This window comes from Pseudonaja textilis, chromosome 2, assembly GCF_049901715.1.
Source record: "Pseudonaja textilis isolate UNSWEBS1 chromosome 2, rPseTex1.2, whole genome shotgun sequence".
Lineage (NCBI taxonomy): Eukaryota > Metazoa > Chordata > Lepidosauria > Squamata > Elapidae > Pseudonaja > Pseudonaja textilis.
Genome location: NC_141991.1, coordinates 184,886,229 through 184,912,924, shown reverse-complemented (window position 1 = coordinate 184,912,924; position 26,696 = coordinate 184,886,229). Strand labels below are relative to the sequence as shown.

The 26,696-nt window shown below is 41.1% G+C and overlaps 1 protein-coding gene across 1 annotated transcript in view; it reads right to left on the bottom strand.

Moving 5' to 3' along the window:
- The window catches only part of TTC39B (tetratricopeptide repeat domain 39B), a 69,738-nt gene extending 45,534 nt beyond the window's left edge, over positions 1–24,204 (bottom strand). The window contains exons 1-2 of the mRNA XM_087926600.1: positions 23,883–24,204; positions 3,916–3,950 (exon numbers count right to left, since the gene is read on the bottom strand). Of these exons, the coding sequence (XP_087782726.1) occupies positions 3,916–3,950; positions 23,883–23,963 (116 nt within the window). The 5' untranslated portion in view covers positions 23,964–24,204. The remainder of the gene's footprint in view (positions 1–3,915; positions 3,951–23,882) is intronic.
- Positions 24,205–26,696: the final 2,492 nt, after the last annotated feature.

Below are 26,696 nucleotides of genomic sequence, written 5' to 3'. Positions count from 1 at the left end.
ATGGAACACTCTTAAGAAAATCCGGCCCAGCCTGTCTAGGAGCCAACTCCAGAAGAGCCACCTCACCTTGAGGGACTATCAAGGAAAGAATATTCCAGTATTCGGAAAAGGCAAGTTCCTCGTTAAATTCAAATCCTTTAAAGGCCATCTGCCTTTAGTGGTTGTTGACGGTGCCCTCCCTAGCCTGTTGGGGTTGGATTGGTTCCCCTATCTCGGTCTTAGCTTAACAGGAGTCCATGCTCTCTCAACTCCCGATATTGACTCCCTATTTGCAGACTACGCTGATGTGTTCAGCAACGAATTAGGCTGTTACAGTGGCACACCCATTTCTTTTTCAGTGGACCCCCAAGCAGTTCCCGTCCGTTTAAAACCGCATAGAGTACCATTTGCGCTACGCCCTAAACTGGACGCGGAACTGGACAAATTACTCAAACAGGGGGTGATTGAGCCCACGGATTTTGCTAAGTGGGAGACCCCAATTGTCACACCCCTTAAAAAGGATGGCAGTTTAAGAATTTGTTCTGATTATAAGACCACAATTAACCGCTACCTACAGGTTAGCGCTTACCCAGTCCCGGTAATCCAGCACTTACTCCACACATTTGAGCCTGGCACCATTTTCGCCAAATTGGATATGTCACAGGCTTATCAGCAATTTCCTGTTGACAGTCAAACGGCCGATTTACAAACTATTGTCACTCACAGAGGGGCATTTAGGTGCCGGCGTCTCCAATTTGGCGTTAGTGTTGCCCCAGGCATTTTTCAGTCATTAATGGAACGAATACTCCAAGGCCTCCCTGGCGTCGTTCCTTATTTTGATGACATATTGGTCTCAGCCAGGGACAGACCCCAACTTTTCCAAAGAGTCAGAGCGGTTTTAGACAAGTTCAGACAGCATGGCCTCAAGCTAAAAAGGGAGAAGTGTGCCATCGCCACTAAACAGGTGGACTTTCTTGGGTATAGAATAGACGCCTCTGGCATCCACCCGGTGGAATCTAAAGTCAAAGCAATTCACGAGGCACCCACGCCTTCCACAAAGTCTGAATTACAGGCTTTCCTAGGCTTATTAAATTTCTACGCTTCGTTCCTACCCCACAAAGCGTCAGTAGCCGAACCGTTACACAGACTTCTAGACAAAAATGCACCGTGGCATTGGGGACCCAAAGAGGATTATGCCTTTAAAGCAGTCAAATCGCTGCTCACCTCAGACGCTGTCCTAATCCAATTCGACCAGCGCCTCCCTTTAGTCTTAGCAGCAGACGCATCCCCCTTTGGGATTGGGGCTGTCTTAAGCCACAGACTCCCCAACGGCTCCGAGGCACCAATCGCTTTCTTTTCCAGAACCTTTTCACCAACCGAGCGTAATTACAGCCAAATTGATAAAGAGGCCCTAGCCGCAGTTGCTGCGGTAAAAAAATTCCACGAATTTCTTTTTGGTCACAAATTCGAACTCATCACAGACCACAAGCCGCTTCTGGGGCTACTGTCGGGGGACAAACAAACACCCCAAGTCTTGTCACCCAGGATGACAAGGTGGACCTTGTTCCTGGCGGCCTACTCGTACAAACTCGTTCACCGCCCGGGAAAAAACCTAAGCCACGCCGACGCCCTCAGCCGCTGCCCACTGCCAACCCCTGTGGAGGACCCGGCTCCGGTCCATGCCATCTTCGATGTCAGCGAGCTCAACCTACCTGTCACCTCAGGCGACATCGCCTTTCACTCCAAAAAAGACAAAACAATCGCCCAGGTTCTGGACTGGGTGCGGAGGGGGTGGCCGGTCACTAATTTCACAACTGAATTCACACCATTTAAAACCCGCCAGCAAGAGCTTTCTAGTTTACAGGGCTGCCTGTTGTGGGGAACCAGAGTCGTCATCCCAATCTCCCTGCGCACACCTGTCCCGAAGGCGCTGCACGAGGGTCACCAAGGCATCGTCCGGATGAAGGCGTTGGCTCGGAGTTACGTCTGGTGGCCAGGCATGGACGACGAGATCGCCAAATGGGTAAGCTCTTGCCGACCCTGTCAGGAATCCAGGCCAGCACCGCCAATCACCACCCCAACCAAGTGGGAGAGTGCCAATGCACCGTGGTCTCGGCTGCACATTGACTTGGCCGGGCCAATGCATGGCAAGACCTTCTTGGTGGTCGTGGACTCGTATTCCAAGTGGATCGATGTGGCCCTACTACCCACGACCACCACCCGGGCAGTTGCCCAAGCCCTGACCCGTTTATTTGTAACACACGGGCTGCCTGACACTCTAGTCTCGGACAATGGCCCCCAATTTACGTCTACAGAATTCAGCTGGTATGTCACCAACCTGGGCATCCGGCACATCTTAACAGCCCCCTTTCATCCTGCCAGCAACGGGTTGGCAGAGAGAGCCGTTAGGTCAACAAAGGAGGCGTTGGCCAGATTCAATCAAGAGGACTGGCACTCTAGGCTCTCCCGCTTTCTCTTGAGCCAACACACGACCCCCTGTATGGTTACAAACAAGTCTCCCGCTGAGCTACTAATGGGCAGACGCCTGAGAACAGTGCTAGACAGGCTGCATCCCCATTATTGCCCTGACACTCCTATCGGGTCTGACGGCAGGGTCAGAGATTTTGTGTTGCAGGACCCAGTGTTTGTCAGGAACTACGCCGGCGATCCGCTATGGGTACCCGGGAGAGTCGTGGCCATCACCGGTCCGAGATCGTACCAAGTTCAACTGGAGGACGGGCGAGTTTGGCGGAGACATCTGGATCAGATAAGGAAGCGCCAGAGTGGTCATGCCAATGCTGAACCATGGACTCCGGTAGATCTCCAGTCACCACACCAGAATCCGATCGAGGACCATCTGAGGGGCCTGTCACCACCGGCCGAGCGAGAGGAACGGACGGTAGACCGGGACCGTCCGCCAGAGTCATCAGCTTTGCCGACCAGTGATGCCACCGGGTTGTTGGACAATGACTATACTACAAGCCAACCCGGTGGCAGAGACTATTCACAGACACCAGAGCTGGTCCCAGAGCAACCCCGCTCTCCAGCACCCACCAATCCTGATTCTCTGAACTCTGTGCCACTCAGTGACTCACCAGAACTGTGCCGGTCCGGGCGCCCGCACAGACCGCCTGCATATTTAAAAGACTATTCATGTTCGCATCTGGGGGGAAGGGGTGTTATGTCCTTGGAACTGACCAAAGTTCCCAACCAAGTCCGTCTATACTACGGGGGCGTTTACAGCTCCCATTGGCTGGCTCCCTTCAACAGCCGGCTATAAAAGCCGGCTGCTAGGTCGAGCCAGCTGCTGTTCGCTGAGCATGTCTGCTTGTTAGTATGCAGACGCGACAGCCCTTTATTCCATTGAATAAAGCCATTCCTTGTTAATGCTCTGGTCTAGCCTCTCATTTCCCGATCTATAACACTATATTTCACCATGTAACTGCTAAAGTCGATGGTGCAGGAATATGTGATTCTCAGACCAAACAGAGGCATTATATAAGCAAATGACCATCAATCTTGAGAACAAGAAATCAACAAATTTCAATTCACTCAAAAATTCTGGAGTAAAAAAACATAGGAACTAAAACCCAGAGCAGTCATTATATATTCGGCTTAATTTCTATGCTCTATAGAAACTGATCTTCTACATAAGTAGGATTTCTATCTCATCCTCAATAAAGCAAAATATCCAGCTGTATTGTATGTAAGAGTTTCTTCTATGTGGAAATCCCTGAATACAACTAGAAAACTGAGGTTTACTGCTGAGCATAGAGTGAATTCTGACTCTCTGCTCTAAGATGAAACGGAACTGGTATGAAATGAAGCAGGAAGAATAGAAAAGGTAGCAATATAGTTAATTAGATAGTATTTTTCACTTTTGGTTGTTTTCATTAATCTCTGCTTGAAAAAAAAGAGGTAATAAAGGATACTTACACTGGGATGTGTTCAAAGGCATCTTCAAAACTTTCCTGCAAATCAAATAAAAATAAATTATTAGAAAATATATTATCTTCCTATAATTCAGAAGGTGTATTGGCAACTCTATGAATTATCTCTAGATCTGAATGCCTAACATGACTATTCATTTAGGTAGGAAGTAGCAATCAGCGATATGGTTCCCTCTGCTTTTCAGCCAAAGCCTGAAAAGTTGCACAAAGTAAAATCCTCTAGTCAACTGGTAGAGCTCCGTCTACGATTTGCTTAGCAGTAGCAGTATAACTTTATGATTAGTCAATTGACCACATCAAAACAATGGGCGTCAGCCAGAATAGGTTACAATAAAATGAGATGAAGGGTAAGATATAATAAACATAACAGAGTGACATAAAATAATGCAAAATTAAAGTAGAATTTGGACACATAAGTATTAAAGTACAAAACATTACGTCTTCTGTACCAAACTAGGAAATCTTCAGCCTTATTTCAGTGACTGAATAATGCATTTAATTTCTGTCACTGACACTTGTGGCCAAGGAGAGAAGTTATCAGGGGTCAGAAATTTAATATCCATTTTTGCTGGCTGATACAACTTTGAGTTGTCAAATAAATTAATGTAAACATAAATATAAACATCCTCCAAAACTGAAGCTGAGATGGAGATATTAAGGAGAAGCTTTTGCTCCTTCAGCATACTGGATATGATGTTCCAAAATAAGACTGAAGATGTTTTACATTTACCTCTAGGACTGTCTTTTCTAATTGCACCCTCATGTTGGGGAAGAAATTTCAAGACGAATATGAGAATAAGTATAAATTTAGCAGCATAACTTCAGATTTGAATTGAATAACAAGAAAATAGAATGGGTCTTCACTGGAAAAAAAAAATCCTGCCCTTGCCAGCCCAACTCTGCCTTAGCAAGTACACACAATCCTCCTGAGGCCTGCTCTTCTATCATGACTTTACATACATAGACCAGGATCTAAAACCTAGCATCTTCATCACCAGTAGTCAACCATGTCTTTTAGAGTGGTATGTCAAACTTGAAGAACAGAATTATATCTGATGTTTGATTTTTCCATCTGGTTATATGACAAGTGAATAGCTGGATGAAGCTTCCGTGCTTATTGTCAGAAGGGATCGCTGGCAATGTGCTAAGGCATGTGGTTGAATGCTGTGTCTCATGGAGTCATTCTGTAGGTAAGATGAGTTTCAAAATCCCTTCAGTATCTAGAATGGCACACTGTTTGAAATTTGGAGTGCCTTTGCTGCTCTCTTGCTATTGTATGGGGCCAGGTAGGTTGCAAGATGACCTGCAGACCAGAAGATGAACATTAGCAAATAGTTGTTTTGTATAGTTGTCTATATAAATGGCCAGAAGGGTTGTCTCAGTTCTGTGTGGTGATCTTCTTCCTATCCGAGAAACTACCTTTGACATAATTCCCTCTAATTCCTGGAGCTCAGGTTTGTCTGGAGACCTGGAAAGCATACCAGTTATTGGATGTGTTTGTCTGCAAACAGTCATCTCATATTCCTGGTGTGACTTGCCATCCAGCTGTCATTGTAGTTCCCAGGGTTTTAGACAATTAAAACCTTCCTCTTGTCTGTCAATAGAATTTCACTTTTTGTTCTTTGGAGTTTCCAAGTGTGGTACTGTTTTAACGAGCTAGGGTAGAGAGGTTTAGATCTGCTCCAGGGGACTTTGTGTTGATAATCTTCATGTTTATGTTTCAATAAGGTAGGAGAAAGGGGAGAGATGCCAGCGACTTCTTTCTCAAAACAATTACAATTGCCTTGGGTAGTTGGTAAAACAAAATCAGTTAATGGTTTGGCTGCTTTGCGTTTTGCCACCAAAACCTGACTGGGCACTGAAAGAGTTAATCAAGTTTCCTTCAAGGAAATGTGCGTTGTCTTGGTGTAGATAGCAGAGATTGGTTACCTGGACAATCCTCTCTCAGAGGCAGGATTGGAAAGATGTCCTTGAGGTTATCTGAAATTGGGTTGTCACATTTGTTTTTTTAAAATTGACAGTATTCACTGGACCAGGGTAGATTAGGGTCTCCTCTGAATGAAATCCACATTTTGGAAAACCAGGAAAATGTGCAGAAAGGGCCTCATTTTATCCAATGTTGACTGTGGATTGACTGAATATTAAATAAAATTCACTCAGTCTCTGCTGGATGGGAGCCATTCAGTCTTTTGTAAATCAATCAGCTGCTTTTTGCAGGGTAGCATCTGGCTTAAGGATAATTACTTTTTTTATCCCTATCATTCTCTATTTGCTCCGCTATTTGATATTTGTAGGCTGTACGTAATATTTGTGATTTATATGCATCCCTCCCTTAGTCGCAAGAACCCTAAGCACTTGCTTCTCACCCTTCTCTGCATGTGTCGACCATTACCCTCCTTCTTCCTCGATATAAGGATAAAGTTGCCCATGACTTCTCTGCTAGCTGCTTTTATGGCACACTTTGTATAAGAGATGTGTGTGTTTTAACAGTTTGTCATTTGATTGGTTTTCATTAAGCTGCATAAAGATCTCTTAAGGAGTCCAGTCTGTTTTTTAACTGGGGACAACAACACAAAAATAGAGAAAACAGTTTGGATTGTATAGTTATGATTTACAACTTTGGCCAAGGAAGATGTCCATTTTAATTGTTTCTAATTCTTTATAATGCCTTCTATATCATGATTTTCTTGCGCTATGTTATTTCCACATATCCTCATTAAGTCAAAGCCAAGTAGTAAATGGCAACTCTTTGGTCTCTTTATAGTATCAAAACAATGCACTAATGGGATCAAGGAAGGCAATATGGATATACACAAATATAAAATAATATTTCTTCTTATATCAAGATGTACCATGATTAGGTTTATTAAGCTCCCTTTAACTCACTCCATGTTTTGGCCCCTTTGACTCATTTATAAAAACACTTATAATCAATAAATACTATCAGATTATTTTCCATCAACCAAATTTCTTGAAGAAAAATCATATCATATTCTATAGAAAATTAAAGCATTTTCCATCTATGCATTTATCCATCCAACCAGCAATGTACAAAGATACAGATTTAATTGTAGAATGTAGAATGTTTTCAAGTTTGTTTTTTTGTTGATTAACTTCATTTTGGATTTGGATCTGATGATTATTTTGTCTACTTCTTCACAAAGTTGTTGTTGGAATATGATATATTTGTTGGCCTCTCATCCTTTCTTCCTTTGACGTTTTTGAACCATCTTCTAGTCTTGTTCCATTAAATTTAAAATTCTTTTAGTATTTTCATAAGTACAATTATTTTTAACCCTAGAAATATTTGATGTAAACCTATAGGCTGCACCCTATGCTTCCTTGAAGGATCTTTTAATTCTGGTTGCTTTGTTCTGTTCTAGTGTTGTAAACTCCTGCACTATTTGTCTTCATTATCTTATTCATCTCAGATGGCACTGGATTTTATGATGTTCTGCAAATCATTGGCTGTTCCAGAGTTTGTCCATTTGGATAATTCTCTTCATGATAATTAACAACTGTATATTTCTTTGTCAGACCTCTTTCTTCAGATAGCACACATGTCCTTGGGAGGTTTACTTCTGTATTAATGAGGCTTTTTCCTGTTTTTTCACTTTTTAGCAGGATTATCATATTCAATAATCTTCATTTATGTTATATGCGGAACCTTCGTTTTTTGTATTTCCGGTGTTACGTTGTTTTATAAACTTCACATGGTGTCTTGTTTTCAGTTTCTTACCTCTACCCCATAGGATTTATTTAACAAACTCTTTTTCTTCATTACCAAATTAGGCATTGCTATAGATTCAAATGTCATGACTGCTCTGGCATTTATCTATCAGTAAAACAGATACTCAACTTTTATCTTTTGCTGAGATAAATTAATCTAAAGATTGCGTCAAATGATCAAAGTACCTAGAAAAGTAGCAGATTCTTTTTTAATTAAATCTGTAGATGATAGATAACTTACCTGTGAGGGATATTTTAATTAGGATTCCTGCACTGAGAATAGCATTGGACAAAATAGCCCCCCCTTCCAAAATATATGATTTCTTAAAATTTACTTTTGCGTATAATCATTCTATTTTATATGCAAAGTTATATACTATGCTACAAAAGAAACCTGTATATTGTTTTCTGATTATGTAATTCATTGATGTCCATTAAATATTCTTCTTACTATCATTTTTGCTATCCTCTGATTTCATAGGTCAATCATTACTGTAGAGCATGGAACAGCCTGAATGGGAAAACTTTTTCATGTAAGGTCTGCTGTGGTAGTACATTAAAAAAAGGTAATGTTTTACTTTTATTGCAGTCCTTGATACCAAGGCATTTATAAAATTCATAAATAAATAAATGTGGTACCAACTGTCTGATGGACAAGCTGCATTATTTCTCTGCTCCTCTGGGCAGCCTGGTAACTTTTAGTGCTTTGATGGGATGCAGAGAAATAAATGGCCAAGCAGTTCCTAACCTAATCTAAAACTGATGCTGCCTTCCTCCCTGCTGCTACCATTAATTCCAGAAGGCTTTCTGGAAGAACTGTCCAGAATAGGAACTCAGAAGGGAGTTGTGTTGCTACTATAGCAATTGCCATGCATGATGGACTGATTACTATAGGCTCTATGTCTGCCATTGATACAAATGCAGTCACTATGTTTGTGGACTATTTCTTCACAATTTCGTCCTCACAATTTCTCCAAAACTGGTAGACTGTTCCAACCAAATAATCAAGCTTAGCAGGCTTGATGAAATACAGCTCTTAGGGCATTGAGAAAACGTGGTGGGTGGGGGAAAATCAATACAACCTACACCTCAATTTTAAGTTTAAATAAGTTTCTGTGCTAACATACAGGTAGTCTTTGACCTATGACCATAATTCAGTCTGCCCATTATGGCCCCACCCATGCTCTCCCTAATGTAGTCATTAAGCAAAGCATGGGTCCCTCAGGAGTGAAGAAGGCCCTGAGAGATCTAGCACAGATTGAAGTCCACCTGCCCCTAGACCCAAGTCTTACCCCATACCCTGAGACACCCCATGCTCCATTTTCTGCCTCTTGGGATCCTCATAATCTTTAGGTCTGCTTCCACACACATATCCCATGTGTCCCTGCAGGTCTTTTCCCTCACTGGGACTCCACAGAACTTTTTGCCCCCTACCAGATCCTCACAGGGTTTGGGCCTCCTTCTCATCCCCGTTTTATTTGTTATAAAATAAATATTAGTTCATGATTGATTTATGCATTGAGAGATATTCAACTGTTAATCCCAAATATTTTTGTTCAGACAAATAAATTTTTGAAGAAATTATAAAGAAAAATAGACACCTAGCATTTCATTAACTAAAGTGAGTTTATTTTGAAGGGATGGGTTAATTTACCAGGTTTTCAAAAATATAGTGGAATATTTTATTGACTATATCTAATTGGAATAATTTAGCAGAGTATCAGGCTTTGTGAACCTTGCTGGAAAATTTTATTTACATTTAGGTTATGGGAACTGTTGGGTTGACATATTAACATATAGTACAATGTGTGCTTTGTTTCCAGGATTACAAGCAGCTAGGCATATTCCAGCCTTGTTGAATCACATATTGGATTTTGAGGCCCATGAATATTTCATTTTATGGAAGAACTCTACTTTAAAATTTGGGAACAAAATTTATATTGGAAATTGTGAATGTAATTTTTAAACGTTGTGCTTAATACCAATAATTGGGATCAGAATTTACATCATTAAATAATGCGGTCATAAATCACAACACCATATGATTGCATTGCCTACCGGTGGTAATCCCCACTGTTAAGTGAGGAGCAAACACCACTGTTAAGTGAGGAGCTCTTTGTGACTTCTTGCCTGTTTCCAACAAAGTCAATGAGCCAGCAGCAAGTTACAAGTCTTGGGTGCCTTGCAAACAGGCCAGTGAGTGAGTAAGTGGCTGCCACAAAACAAATGTGGCTGGACAGGGAGTGGCGGCTGCAGACACAGAAGGGTGTGCTGATGGTCAAGAAAGGGAGACCAGTTCCATGGAGAGAGATTTTTCCACAGACCGGTGGGTGCGTGATTTCACATGCTGCCTACATCCTGCAGATGGGGCTTTGCTTGTTTGCATGGCCCAGTTACTGGCATGAACTGGGGACTGGGGACCCCTGATTTATGGGCTACTATAGGGCTTAATGGTCTCACTTCATTTAACCTTTATATGGAGCTGCTGGATGAGGTTATGAGCATGCAGATGATACCCAACAAAGGAACTCAAGCCTAGACCAACCAATGATGATGCTGAGATCATGGCCCACTTCCTGGAGATTGTGTGGACTTGGATAGGAAGAAACAGGCTCAATCCCAACAAAACTAAATGGCTGCAGAAAGTTTAACATAAAGAAAAACCAAATGTCCTCAGAAAAGCAACAAGACAAATCACTAAGAAACCCTATATTGTAATTCTGTTTGCGGTACTCTTAAAACCAGTATGACACAATATTCCTTGAATTGGTTTTTTTCATGATATTTCTGTTCGGATTTGTGATCTATAATAATCGAATAGCATCTCCTTTACAAGACCAGCTCAGCTCTGTTATTTTTATTTTTACTAAAATAATAAAATATGGTCTAGTTTTATTCTTTGAGATGTTATTATTAGAAAATTTGAAATGTCATATATTGTATTTAAGTCACACCATGTAGAACTTTCTTTACACACTTGTCTATCTTCCTAAGTTTAAAAATATTCTTTCTGTCCACAGAGACTAACAAAGGGTCAATTTCAGCCAATTCTCTATAGCTTCCAATTATTTTATGTCAAGCTGCTTTCAGTGTACCAAAGAGAACCCCCTAATGGCCAATTAAATCAGCATGAAAGCTTCTTTGCATCAATGAGATCAATGAGATAGTATGCAATTGACAAGTTGATCTCTAGCAACCAGATTTAAAATATTTTTGGAGCAATCTTCTCCAATATGGTGCCTTACAGATATTTTAAATTACATTCCCAGAATTGAGAGGTGGGATGGTCAACATCTTGAAGCTCTGAGAATTATTGCTGACTACATAAGATAATTAGATAAAATTAATATTATAGTATCAAAGCATTTTTTTTGTTTCCAAATGGAATAGAAAGATTTATTCCACAGTGTCAACATTCTTGACCTGAAAAAGTGATCATATGAGTCTATCATTTTTTAGATTGATTCATTTCATAGGTCTGTTTTAAGAATAAAATAATATCACTTGAGTGAAGAATAAAATTACTCTTTTTTCATTTATGTTTCCTTGCTGTCGTTCTGAAATAGTTACCAATGAAAAATATTCAGCTCTTTTTAAGATAGCATTTTTTGCCACATTTTTCTTTCTTCAGTTTCATTTCTCCTTCAAACCTTTATCACTATCTTCCCTAAAAGTATAGGTGGGCAAGCAAAACAGTTCATATTTAAGATAAAGGGGGCAATCGGGTTCCCTATTAATGAAGTTCAGGACTGCAAAGTAACTCCTGATATTCTCCTTGAAAATGATGGAGAATCCCTGAAGAGCATATTGTGGAAGGTAAATTGGCTTTGTTCTGCTTTAGCCTGGCTTGGAACTTGCATATGAGCAATTAGTGAACTGTTCCAAAATCAGTCTCTCATTCTGTTTTCCTGTTACAATCACACTTTTCCATTTCATTCTGGCACTAATATAGCCAATTTCTATAGATTGGCAAATACTTTTGAGTCATTTTCTCTTTCCTACACCATATTTCCATTACATCTTCCTCCTTAGAACTTCCAAAACTTCATTTCAGAGTGAACCTGACCCGCAACATTTCCTCCACTACTCAGAGAAGAGCATTTACTCTTAATGCTCTATCAACAATGAAAAAATTATTCCTTTCCATATTGAGTATGCTTCCTAATGGAAGGTATGTTCCTTAACGGAACAGCTTGCCCTCGAAAGTTGTGGGCATGCCATCACTTGAGACCTTCAAGAAGAGATTGGACTGCCATTTGTCAGAAATGGTGTAGGGTCTCCCGCTTGGGCGGGTAGGTTGGACTGGATGACCTATAAGGTCCCTTCCAACTCCGATTTATCTGTTATCTGTAATTTATTAGAGATATTAATTTATCTGTATAGTTGAATCAACACTACACAGTCATTTTTTCCATTATATCGCATATGGTTCTCTGAATTAATATAACCTTAACTTATTCATTGCTATGGCAGCTGTATCAAAAAGAACATGTTCTGCTAATAAATCTGCAGAAATCTCAAAGAAGCTTGTAAGAGATTATTCAAAAGTATTAGTTGAAAGAAAATGTTGGATTATGTTTTGTGATATAAAGCAATTAGCATAAATTTTATCTTTTAAGATTTCAGTCAGTTTTGTTGTATAGTATGTTTTGTATTATATGAAATTTTGATATTTAATTCAAATATTTATTTTTCTAGGAATATAGAGTAACTTTGCAAATGCAAGAAAAGTCAGTCTCTTTAAGGAAATACTGAAAAGATGCAGTGATACCCATTCAAATAATATTTTCCAAGAGACTGGGTCATTTAGTATTTTAAGGTGTGGGGGGTAGAACAGTGTTACTATTTTTAAGTTCAAGGAGAGTGGCTGTTTTAAAAGTTAAGTAAGGTTGGATAGAGTTTGTATTTTCATGGAAGTTCACTAGAACCTCTCAGAGCTATACAGGTAACGACTGAACTTATAACGGACCTGTTGTCAAAGTATAATTCCCATGGTCATGTGATCATATTTTTGGATTCACCAGTTGCAATGTCCCACAGTTATATCACTGCTAATTGCTATATTTTTGTCAGTTTTCGTTAGAGGTTGTTTAAGCAAGGAGGAGAAAGGAAATGCAACCCATGGGAAATGTCAGCAGAGATCACATTCATTTCAGAGAGTTTTTTTTCTTAAACTCAACATTTGTTGGCTCTTAGGCAAATCATGTGACATCTGGACAGCTTCTAGGGTTTAGCTGAATCTTGATATTTTTCTTAATAATTTTTCTGCCCCTATTCTGGTCAAATACCTCAATGTTGTGCTCAAAAATAGAAAATATTCAATGCTCAGAATGGATAATGGCTGTGAATGGTTTTTCAGGCTAATATGACTTCGTTTTATGCATTGTTTTTCCTAGTAAACGCCACCCTCTACTTATTAGCAATCTATAGTGTAAATGTAAGGTAAAACTTCTACGTAGACCCAGCACAATGAATCTGATTTGAATAAGCAGTTAAATAATTCCTTTCCCCCCCCTTTGTATCTCTTTAAACCCAACTTTTAAGATTCTCAGTACTATTGGCCTAACTCCAGACCTCAACACTGCCAAGGAGACAATTAAATAGTTCAGTAATAGTTTATACAAATCCAGATGAATTGATGACTTATTTCCAAATGTAGTTCCTCACATTTTTGAGTGAAATTCCTCATAGTGTTTGAATTAATGCCCAAGACACTAGTTTGAATATACTGATATGTAGGTTTTATTACAAAAAACTGTTATTTTTATGAAGAAACCCATGTACACATGAGCCACTATGTACCTTTCCCCAAGATGCTCTACTGCTAATGTTGAAACATTGTACTGCATACATATATATGAAAACTGTGCTAGTTTAGGCCTCTGGAGAGCCTATGTGGCAACAGTATCCCTCAGGTTCTCGATGTAGTATATCTTCTCACTGTTTTTATCATGAATACAGGCAGTCCTCAACTTTTGGCCACAATTGAGCCCAAAATTCCTGTTGCTAAGTGAGACATTTATTAAGTGAACTTTACCCATTTTACATCCTTTCTTGCCACAGTTGTTAAGCAAATCATTGCACTTGTTAAATTAGTAACAGAGCTGGTAAATGAATCTGGCTTTCCCATTGATTTTGCTCGACAGAAGGTTCCAAAAGGGGATCACATGTCCCCAGAACACTGCAACTATAATAAATATGAGTAATTTGCAAAATGTCTGAATTTTGATCACATGACCATGGAGATCCTGCAACAGTAAGTGTGAAAAACACTCCTGCCACTTTTTTCAGTGCCATTGTAATTTCAAATATTTATTGAATGAACTGTTGTAAGTCAAGGTACATTGCATTACTACCTGCAATGTACTTACTGTACGCCATCCAGAGATTTCTTGGAGCTGGGCTGCCTTAACAAATTCAATAAATTTAATAAATTATTTCAATGCTTCTTTGTCACCATTTATTATCCAAGTGGGTGATTTTATGTCTCTAATGTACCTTTTTCAGCAAAAATTCAAAGTAAAATTGACAAATATTATTTGATAATACATCAATTGTTTGAATACTTAGTATGAGTGAAAAATCTAACACACAAAACAGAAAGATTAATTAATCAGCAGGCATGCCACTTTAATCTCTTATCACATGTGCTTTAGGGGTTTATGGAATCTGTAATTAGTAATAGCAGTCAATCTAAAGTTTTTGATAAAAATTAAACTTAGTTACAGAAAGCAGCATGCAACTGGTGGAAGGGGAAGAGAATAAAATAGCAGTAAATGAACTGCTGGGTTTTTGGATTTATCATATAATGAAAATGCAGCCTATATGTTCTAATGGATGATGAAATCTAGAATTTAAAAAATTGTCAGATAAGACAAAGCAGCAATGTTATGGCTAAAAATGTATACTTTCCATCAAAAACCATTGTGGCATGTTGATTTGTTGTCAGCTCACAGCAATGGCCATTTGTATTGGTAAAAGTTTTTGATAACTATCTCGTCCATTCTTAAAATAAAAAGCATGCCTGTAGAGAGAATTACGCAACCAAGACTAAAAACATTATTTATAACAAATGTCAACTTCAAAACTTTTCAGTTTTGATTTATATTTGATACCTAAAAGTTAAAAATGTGTGTGCACTTATATTGTATTACATCATTTATGATGAAAAAATTAAATTATCCACAAAAGGGCAACCAAGATCTATAGAAAAGATAAGCCTCTTGAGAATTCTGGACTTTAAATAGTATGTAAAATTCAGCCTGTTAGCACTTTTATTTTTATGTATATATTTTTATTACATTAAACAGCAGCAGTAAAATAAACAGGGTAATTGTGTGTTTTTTGTTTCAGTGTGCAGTAAGTGTTGGCTGGCTTATTGGTCCTACTCCACACCTCAGTTGGTTGTTATTTTTATGTTTGGTCTATTTTATTTGTAAGTAACCCACAGTCGTTTAGGAATCACAAGCTTCAAACTTCGATAAATTAATCCTTATTAATATTTTACTTCATATTTTCCCAAAGTTCTACCCCTGTATAAAACCTTCAACTGGTAACAATCCAAAACTTCTGCAGGGAATGATACATTAGTTCAAGAGTGTCAAACTCGTGGCCTGTGGGCCAAATGCGTCACGCGCTGCCCACGTCTACCCCCAATTTAGCAAAGGGGAAATAAGTTACAATACATCATGTGATGACAACAATGTGACGCCACGAGTTTGATACTCCTGCATTAGTTAATTCCAAGTGTTTCTGCAATAGGATTAGTTAAGAAAATAATATCCGCAACACCACTGTGTTAAAAAAAGAAACTGTGTACTGCAAATTTATATTATTCTCTACGAAATCAAAACAAGCAGCTTTATATTTACATTATCTGCCAGATGAGTCAATATGGTAAAATCTAGCCTATGCAGAAAACTTCACAATAAGCATTGAGAACTGCAGTTTCCCAGGGAACTTGGGGGAATAATATCTTGTTAGATTCCACCACTCATCAAACTTGTTACTTTTGTGGAGAGATGGGAATACTTTGACGGGGAAAACAGACAATCTTAGGAAAATGTTATAGTTCTTCCTCTCCCCGTCCAAAAGAGTATTTTAGACCAAGTGCAGTTTTGAAATCTGTCTGAACCATAAGATCACTTCCATTACATGAACACATTATATACTTCAGTCCTATGCCCATGCAAAGATATTTATTTATATAGTGGATACATGTAACTACATATTGCAACACAGTTACAGACTGCCTGAAGATGAGAAAGGCAGGATTAATGATTTTCAGGTCATGTTTTTCCCTGATCAAATAACTATTCCTGAATTACTTTTCTTTCAGTTAGATTCCAGGTGCATATTAAGTTACATAAGGTCATGAAGAATAGTATCCTTACAGTGGAAAATAAAAGATTATATGATACCCTTAAATAAACCTGAAAATAAATGCTAAGCAACCCAATACCACTGCAGTGCTCAATGAGTTGTGCAACTTCAGTTATACTATCTCTGTGAGAGAGTTTGTGCTAAAATAAACATTTTGCAAAAGTGAGCTTCGGAGTTTGGGGATTAGTACTCCCTAAAATTATATCCAACACAAAACACATATTTTTTCTCATAAAGCACAATCTGTTCTGTATATGTATTTTTTATTTGTATTTACATTTGCTGCCTTGAGTTACAAATAACTCAAGGCAGCAAACATATCCAACACACCTTTCAGTTCAGTATATTTGTAAATAATTCTAGCAACTGCTAGGTGGACGCCTTAAGTTAGTATATTTAGCCCACTACTGGTCTTTTTTGTTAGAATGCCACTCTTGAGTAATCGACAATTTGTGAGTGGCAGATTAATTGTCCCCAAAAGATCCTCAGCAGCACATCTTAATGTGCCAACCTTGAATGCCATCTCAGATACTACATTACATACTAATTATACACTTATTTCCACAAAACCTCCAGTTGGCGTCCTCTCAGATGGTAGCCTGACTGTTCCTCCTACAACCGGTCAAATCAACCCCCCGCAGTGAGTACCATCTTACCAGGAAGCTTCCCTTGACTTCATCAGCTGGGAAGAAATGGAAGCGACACCAGCCCAGGGCAGCCATGGTTCCTTAGTAAATAAGCCCCAGGTCAGTGTCTCTGGGATTCCATCTATTTATGAGACTGACTTATGTCACGACAATTTCTGGAACCAGGAGGAGACACAGCTCTTCGACTCCTTTTGTGCGCTTCCACAACCAGAAAGGGCCCAAATCATAAAGCGTCTGGATGCAGTTAAATCCAAGCTCTGGAGTCTTTCACTACCTCATAAGGATTCCCTTGGACTCCAGGGTGTCTATACTGATTTACCAATGAAAGCTCCCTTGGCACTCTCTCCAGAATGTCTAATTCGTAAATTTGAAGATCCAGGGCTACTTCAAACTCTGTCTGTTGATGCTGCTGAATACTTGCCAGCTAAGCAACCAATTAATGCCACAAGTAGGAACTGGAGTGCACTTAGAGCCCCCATGAACAAGGCTCGCCTCTCCTCCTTCCTTCCCTGCCTTTGCCTCCTAAGAAGATGACCCTGCCACTTAAGTGCCTTTCATGGAACATAGCAGGTTGGGGGAGAAAGTGTGGTACCACAGAATTCACCAACTCTATTCACTCATTTGATTTGGTCCTACTTCAGGAGACCTGGGCATGCGATAAGATATCCCTTACAGGGTTTATGGTCATTTCCTTGGCCGCCATCAGACAATCTATGACAGGAAGGCCTAAGGGTGGTCTAGCTTGCTTGGTCTCTACTGCTTTGAAAGTGGAGACAGTGGAGCTGCCCCCGCTGTGGCTCTTTAGCTATGGCGCTCCTAATTAAGAGAGGACGCAGCAAACTGTTAGTGTTCAACGTTTACCTTCCCCTGACAATGAGGCAAGCTGATTCTAAGGCTCAATGGGGCGTGCTGGAGAATTATATTACTGGTATGGAAACTAAATTCCCAGCGCTGTACATCCTTATAGGGGGCGACTTTAATGCCTGATTGGGAGTCCAAGTTCCCCCATCGATTGAGGCACTTTACTCCCAAGAAACCCTCCAGGCCGTAGGACACCTGATTTCAGCCAGACATTCTAAGGATGAATTAACAAATTCTGCTGGCATTCAGTTGGCCCCTTTTGCAGCCCAACACAATAAGATAATTCTTAACGGGAGTACCTGAGGTGATCTAGCTGGTGAGTTTACTTTTAGTTCCTCACGTGGAAGTAGTGTTATTGATTTTATGCTGGTATCCCAGCTTCTTAGAAAGGCAGTCCGTGCTTTTTATGTGGACTGCCTTACAGAGAGCGACCACTACTCCCTGGTTACAATCATTGGGCTTTCCTCAAATATACATCTCCCTAGGGGTCCCCAGATATTAGATCCCTATGTGGCCTCATATACAAGAAGGATCAAATGGTCTTCTAATACTGAAAGAAAGTTCCACTCCTTTTTATCATCTCCGGAGTGTCTCAGCCTATACAATCAGGCCCTAACAAGTAGTGGCCCAGGGACAACCTCGGCCTTTGAATCACTAATTAATAGTGTTCAAAGGGAGCTATGAGCCGTCCATAGGCCAAGTGGTCCGTATAATTCAAGAAGTAATTCTTGGTTTGACAAAGAGTGTCTGAATGTTCAGGAACCAGGTTAATCAGGTTTTCCTGCTCTATCGTAATCGAGGGGATAAATGCCCACCAGAGGACTACTATCTCTTGAAGCAGGAGTATAAAGGACTAATTGCTAAGAAAAAGAAAGCTAAAGAGAGAGAGAAGTGGGATCTACTTCTCCTCTCCATCCAGTAGAAGAACACCCGATTATTTTGGCAAATTGTTGCCAGCTCCTTGCTGGGTCATCAAGAACTCCCTCTCTGCTGTATGTCCAACAGAGATTGGGAAAACCATCTCTTGGCAATTTTCCAGGCATCAACAAGTTCGACCATGCTTGGGCCACAGATGCCTCCTGCAGTTCCTGACTGGCAACCCATGACTCATGCTGAGACTACCGAGCTTATCTCCAAACTCAAGTCAGGCAAAGCCCCTGGCGCGGATGCTGTACCCCCTGATCTGCTAAAATCCAATCCCGAGTGGTGGATTCCTCTGTTAGCAAGACTCTTCATGCATATCTATATCTCTGGCAGGATCCCTACCTCCTGGAGCTTACCAATTATTGTTCCAGTTTTTAAACGAGGAAATAGGAACAACCCAGCCAACAATCGCCCCATAAGCCTGCTCTCCATCATTGGGAAACTGTATGCTAAATATCTCCAACATAGACTCCTCACCTGGGTTGAGGAGTCCAATATTGTTGGTGCTGAACAGATTGGGTTTAAAGTGGGCTGTGCCACACTGGACCACTGCTTTGTCTTAGCGCACCTGGTCGATAAATATACTACCATACCAGGTGGCAAACTTTTTACTGCTTTTATCGTCCTAAAGTCAGCGTTTGACTCAGTCCCTAGGGGACTGTTCTGGTCAAAACTGCTCAAAAGTTCTATCGATAGACATCTTCTGTTCCTATTTAGATCTTTGTACAACTACACCTCTAGTCAGGTCAGGTGTGGTCTGCAGGGAGAACTTTCAAATCCTATCCCGATTAAGAACGGAGTAAGGCAGGGTTGAGTTCTGGCTCCTCTTTTGTTTAATTTATTCTTATCTGACTTGGCCTTTCACATTGGATGTATTGAGTCTCACGCCCCAAAGTTGTCAACTACAAAGATCCCGCTTCTCCTTTTTGCTGACAATGCAGCCCTCCTTTCATTGTCAAGGCCAAGTCTGAAAAGATTATTTTCTGCATTCGGGTCCTACTGTGCTGAGAACCACTTGTCTATTAATTACAACAAACCCAAAGTATTGGTGTTCTCTAGAGCCCGGAAATTGTATAACTGGGCTATCAATGGTAATGCTGTTAAGCAGCTTTTCCATTTTAAGTATTTAGGTATTCAATTTCAGAACACTGGTGCTTGGACTAGACATCCATCCCAGGTGCTGAACTTGGCTTCCTGTTGTCACCAAATGATTTTAAGATTTTTTTATACCCAAGGAGGCCAGTTTATTCCTTCTGCTCTGCGTATTTACAAAGCCAAAACTTTGGCTCAAATTCTTTACGGAATTCCTATATGGATACGGGGCTTCAAGGATTTTATTGAAAGAACCCAGGCTATCTTTTTTTAGAAAACTTCTGGGTCTTCCTCCTTGTGTTGGTTTTGCTCCGATGTACCTGGAACTGGGCACTCGATCAGTCGAATGTATAGTGTGGATTAACACCTTTAAATGGTGGTTTCGGGTGCTCTTTCTGGCAGTTCCTGGTAGCTACCTCTCCCTGGCGTTTGCTGACTCTCATATTTCTCATTGGGAGAGGGAGCTGATGAAGAAATTACACCTGTTAGGTTTTACGGGGGATGCCCTGGGAGATTATGGCCTTAAGGACGCCCAATTTAGGGTAGTCCAACGGCTTGTGGACATTGACTTTCAATATTTACGAACTAGAGCTCACAAAACTTGCTCCCCTCTGATCTTCAGCCAATTTAAGGCAGACTGAGGATGGCTTCCTATTTTTACACTCTGACTATTCCCAAGTATAGAAGAGCTTTCTCCCTAAGTTTGAATGATTCTAGTTCCACACTAATTGGAATTTTGAAAAAATGTTAGTCTATGGCAAGGCTCTTCAAACTTGGCAAGTTTAAGATATGTGGATTTCAACTCCCAGAATCCCTGAGCTAACATGATTGAAGGAAGAATTCTGGGAATTGAAGTTCACAAGTCTTAAAGCTGTCAAGTTTGAAGACCCCTGGTATATGGGTTAACCACAGTTAATATCAGCTCACATGAAATAGGAAAATATGATTACCTGAAGCCTTGAACAGAAGGATCTCAAAAAGACAGGAAAACATGAGGCAAAAACTTTGGAATTAGTGTCTGTTAACACATAGCTTAGATAGCTGAAAATATTAACTTAAAATCTCCCTTCACCAATTCTTTTAGAAAAAAAAATTGAAACACCCTCACCACATCCCTCCACAAACTAAATTAACACAATTTCATTATTACTTACCCTAGCTGTATTTGATTTTTATCATACCTTTATTATTTCATAAGTAACTCAAGCTGATGAACATACATAACAGTTGTCCCAAAGGTGCTTTTTCAAGAGGCAATTAGACTTTCTGGTTTTTCTTTGAAGATGTTTTGCTTCTCATCCAAGAAGCTTCTTCTTTTGCTTCTCATGCAAGAAGCTTCTTGAATGAGAAGCGAAACATTTTCAAAGAAAAACCAGAAAGTCCAGTTGCTTCTTGAAAAAGCACCTTTGGGACAACCATGACCTAGATGGCTGAGAATCTCTATAGACATTTAATGATACATAATAGTCCTTCCTCTTTTTTTCCCAACAACAACAATCCTGTCAGGAAGGTTTGGCTGAGAGACAGTGACTAATCCAAAGTCACCCAGTCTGCTTCCATACTTAAGGCAGGATTAGAACTTGCAGTCTCCTGATTTCTAGGCCAACACCTTAATCATTACACCAAACTGGTTCCCATAGAGAGATAGAAAAGTACAATTAAGACTCAAAGCTCAAAAGCTTCTATTAAGGCACTCAAAACTATAGCCTTGTAAATTTGTCCACAGATGACACCAGATGAAATGAGGTTTATGTTGTTTCTGAGAGAATATGCTTTAGAACAAGTTACATTTTCCAGCAAAACCAATACATTTATAAACAGTTCTGTTTGCCCTCTTTATATTCTCAAATGATGTATCAACACTATTAGCTTTGTCTAATACAATACACTTCCTCTAAGAATAATTTTTCTATGCAGTTATTTTCAAAACCAGTCAAAATAACATCCATCTTAAAAAAATGGGTAAAAATAAAAGTGAACCCTGAACATTTCCATAAAATGGCCATCAGCATTAAAACAAAAAGTCACCCTTGAACTCTAGTCAAAGAGTAAGGGATACCACTTATAATGTTTACCCAATTTTCCTCAAAATGAACAAAACATCTGGATTGTTTTACAAAACATATAAAAGAGCTATTCCATTTCTTGTTATTTTCTGGTTGCAGGTCAGGTATGCAGAACCTGCAGCTCACAGGCCACATGTTGCCCTGGACTGCTAGTAATGCAGCTCCACAGGATTGTAAATTTGTAATTGATGTGATTTATATACATTAACTATGTTATATATTTTATATGCAGTCCAAGGCAATTCCTCTTCACTCAATGAGGACAAAGCAAGCCAAAAGGTAGAACACCTATGCTATAAACCATTATGTGTATGTATATCAGAAGATTTATTTCTGTAGATCATTATGCATATATGTATCAGTAAATCATTATTACAGGATATATAACTGGGTTGAAACATGAACAGCTTTTCTACAGGATGGCGAATGTTCCAATCCTGTTTCTCTGAGGAAATACATTATGCCCCACTAAAAAAGGGCATTACAGGTAGGTTTCAAACAAGATGACTCTAGTATAAAACAGTACAGGTAGTCCTTGACTCACAACCATTCATTTAGTGATTGTTCAAAATTATAACAGCACTAAAAAAAACGATTTACGACTTTTGCAACATCCACATTATCACATGATTCACATTTGGATGCTTGGCAACTGGCATGTATTTATGATGGCTGCAGCGTCCTGGGGTCATGTGATTGCCTTTTATGAGCTTCTGACAAGCAAAATGGGGAAGCCAGATTCACTTAATAACTGTGTTACTAACATAACTGCAGTATTCACTTAACAGCTATGGCAAGAAAGGTCATCAAATGGGATAAAATTCATTTATCTTACTCAACAATGGAAATTTGAGGCTCAGTTGTGACTGTAAGTCGAGGACCAGCTGTATAAGCACAGAAAGTACTAACTGAACTAGCAATTTGCAAGGTAGTAGAGATATTGTGTTTGATTGATCGTTGGAGTGTAGCACTTCACATCAAATATTACCGCCCCAATTTTCCAGGTATTTTGCACTATGAATAACAGTGACCTGCTTTCAATGTATACAACCAACGTTAAAACTTACTTGTAAGGAAGGATTCTTTTTTTTTCTTGATTCCAATGCTATTATGTTTGCTGAACAGATCAAACAGGGCCAGGATAAGAAGAAAGTGAACTGCTTTTCATAAAATATATGAGCAAAGGATGTGTGTGCTTATCAGTTATGTCTGTAACTTAAAAGGACCTGTCAAGAATTCAGCACAAGTATCTTATTCATACAACTACAGGTAATCCTCAACTTATGACCACAATTGAGCCCAAAATTTCCATTCTTAAGCAAGACAGGTGAATTGTTAAGTGAGTTTGGCCCCATTTTTACGACCTTTCTTGCCACAGTCGTGAATTGAATCCCGGCAGCTGTTAAATTAGTAGCCCGGCTGTTGAGCGATCTGGGTTCCCGATTGATTTTGCCTGTCATGGCAAAAGGTGGCTCCCCTGATCCTAGGCCACAGCAATCGTCAGAAATATGAACCAGTTGCCAAGCATCTGGATGTTGGTCACTTGACCATGGGGATGTTGCAAAGGTCGTACGTCCAGAAAACGGTCATAAGTCACTTTTTTTCAGGCGCCGGAGCAACTTTGAATGGTCACCAAGTGAACTGTTGTAAGTTGAGGAGTACCTGTAAATACTCTCTCTCTGTGTGTGTGACTGTGTGTGTGTTTCTTTGTAGGAGGAGGGGGGGTTAACCCAGCTGACACAGATGTGCTGTTAAAATCCCAATTTCTCAAATGATACCCGACAGCAGAAACCTATCCAATTGGTTTAAACACGACCAAGAACACCCCACCCCATACACCCCATCCCCTCTTCCTGAAAGCCTGCAGCACCTGTTGGATACCATAGGAAGCCAGCCAGGCGCTTGCTCCGTCACCGAAAGCGGGAAAGCGCTCCAGGCCTGCCGCCCTCCCCCCACTCCATCCGCCTCCGGCCCCCACATCAGACAGGAGGCCCATCGGCGCGACGACCTACTCGGGGGGAAAAGGAGCCCGAGCTATTCCCGATAGGGAAATAACATAACATATCTCGCGCGCGCGCGCGCGCGCACACGCACACGACTCTATCCCCGTGCGGGTATCCCTCAGGGTTGGAGAAGCGCTTCACGCACCTCAGCACGCGACACCCGGTGGCCGGTTCTCTCTCTCTCTCTCTCTCTCTCCCCCCAATATCCCGCCAAACTCAACCGACCCTTCCTTCCCACGAGCAGCTTACCTCCTCGCCGCCGCCGCCGCCGCCGCCGCCACCGCTACTGCCACTGCCACTGCCTGCGATTCCATTTCTGACACTCGCCATATTCTCCGCGGGGGAACTGTCCCTGTCACAATACCGAGGGGCGTTCTAAGACTGAAGGCAACCCGACGATTCTGAGGTGATGGTGATGATGGTGGTGATGATGAGGGACTCGCTTCCCGCGCTCCGAAACCGCCTGTTAACCCTCGTCGGCGGACATCGGCGCCACCCTCGACTTGAAGCGACTTAGAAACCGGCTCCTGCCTGGCAGCGTTCTTCTGAGCGCGAGCCTTCTCTCATCTGCATAGCTGGACCCGCCTCCCCGACCACCTCCGAGCCTTTCATCTCTCTCTCTTTTTTTCTTCCCCCTGGCGGCTCCCGGAGGCGGGAACGGCTCGCGCTCCCGGCTCCTCAACCCCCGCTGGCAAGCAAAGCGCGCGGTTGGGTCTTTGCCCCCCCCCCCGGCCCCCGCAAGAAAGGGTCTGCGATTTGAAGGTGCACCCATCGCGGAAGTGCTGCGCGGGAGGAGGGGGGGGGGTTGTTGCGCAAGTCCTTCTAGGCGCTTCGGGGGGGGGGGGGATGGAGAGGCAGCCGCGTGAGGCGCCGTTTCCTTGGGTCCTCTCCTTCAAAGGATTTGTGTGGGGAGGGGGGGAAAACCTCCTCTGGGCGCTAAGCGGGTCGGCGTTCGTCAAGTCCTAACGACCAGGTCGTCCTCGACTTACGACCACGTTTGAGCTAACGACCAGGTCGTCCTCGACTTACGACCACGTTTGAGCCAACGTTTCTGTCGCCAAGAAAGGCAGTTGTTAAAGAGAGTTCTGTCCCACTTTACGACCTTTTTTTAAAACCACGGTCGTTAAGTGAATCGTGTGGTGGTTAAGCGAATCTGCTCCCCACGTTGATGTGGCTTCTTGGAGGTGGGCTGGGAAGGTTACAACAGATGCAAGATCGCACGACCCTAAGGCAGTACGGCTGTCGTAAATACCGTTTGCCAGGTGCCCAAAGTTGGATCACTTGACCAAGAGCGTTGCAACCCAACGGTTGTTAAGAGTGAAAACTGGTCATTTGTTTAGCGAGTTTCGCCCCATTTTACAACCTTTCTTGCCACAATTGTTAAGCGAATCGCTGCAATTATTAAATTAGTAACCCTGTTGTTAAGTGAATCAGGGTTCCCGACTGACTTCGCTTCTCAGAAGATCGCAAGAGGTGATCACCTGGTCCTAGGACACAGCAATCGTCAGAAATATGAACCAGTTGCCGAACATCTGAATGTTGATCATGTGATCCTAGGGATGTTGCAAAGGTCTTGTGAAAAACGGTCATAAGTCACTTTTTGTTGCGGCTCATTGCTAAATGGTTATAAATTGAGGACTACCTTCACTGCCATGTTTCATCACAACAGCAGGAGAAGCACCTGCTGCCAGTGTGTTTCTGGATGTATTTCAAGGTGTAGATTGTTACCTATAGTTTTATATGGCTCAGGGCCTGGATATCTAAGACCATCATCCAAAATAATCTCTGCCTAGGTGGCAGAATACCTCTTAAAGACCCCACCTGCCAAAGGTGTGCTGAGGGGGGGGGGGCTAAAGGGAGATATTCTGAGTGGCAGTTCCCCTTTTATGGAGCAGCTTCACCCCAAGGATGATCCAGATCACAGCCTCTATTGTCATGGCCTACCAGAAGCTAATAAAAACTTGTTATTCCAGAAGATCTTTGGGGACTGATTGTACAGCTACAGATGTGTGTTTATACAAGTAATCCTCACTTAGCAACCAAAATTGGGATCACCAATTCCATTGCTAAGTTCCCTGGGTGAGACATTACTTGCCTGCAATTGCAATTTTACTGCTGGCTTCCCCACTGACTTTGCTTGTCAGAATGTTGGCTGTGAAATGTGCATATAGAGATCATGTGACCACAGGAAGCTGCAAAGTTCATAATCAGCCACTGGTTGCAAAGTTCCCAAATCTCAGTCATGTGGCAGTCATAAATGTGAGGACCGTACATAAGATTACTTTTTCAGTGCTGTCCTAACTAATGTTGGCACGCACACTGTATGTATTTATGTCAGCATATGTGTGCTTGGTAACCTTTTATTAAATATGACTTGTTATATTTTTGTCAAAATAAAAATGTAAAATGTATATATATTCTTATGCTATTTCTGTAAATCACCCAGGATTCCTGCAGACAGAAGCAGTGGATAAGTAGGTTAGAAAAACAAATACACCCAAATAAATAAACTACACTGTGGCTTAGTGTAAGGGGAGAACACCCATCCAGATTAGTTTTAAATGAAAATCAAACTATTCATATTCGAGAATAGTACCATGCCTTCAGTTAATGTATTTCTATGTCTATATCTAATGCTCAGATTTATAGTTACTCCATTACTCCATTATAGTTACTCCATTTATAGTTACTCCATTGTGGGATACTGTAGCATTTGGTCCTCTCCTCCATGTTATTTAACATCAACAGTGAAACCTCAGGTGGAGGTCATCTCCATGTTGGCCAAGGCACCACATGCTGGGTGGGAGACAGAGACTGAGAAACTGGTTCATCAAACAAGCGAGATGGAATTACTGACTCTGTCTTGGCTTGAGTCTAAGCACCTTGGGGGTGGGGGGGAGTTACTCTTTCCCTAAAGGAGCAGGACTACACAACAGGGCTCCCCCTCGAGTTATAGATCCTACTGGAGCAGTGAACACAGTGACCATAGACCAGTGGTTCCCAACCTTTTTTTCGCCCCTCACCCCTAAAGAAATTTCACTCCAACCTCGCACCCCCTGAAAT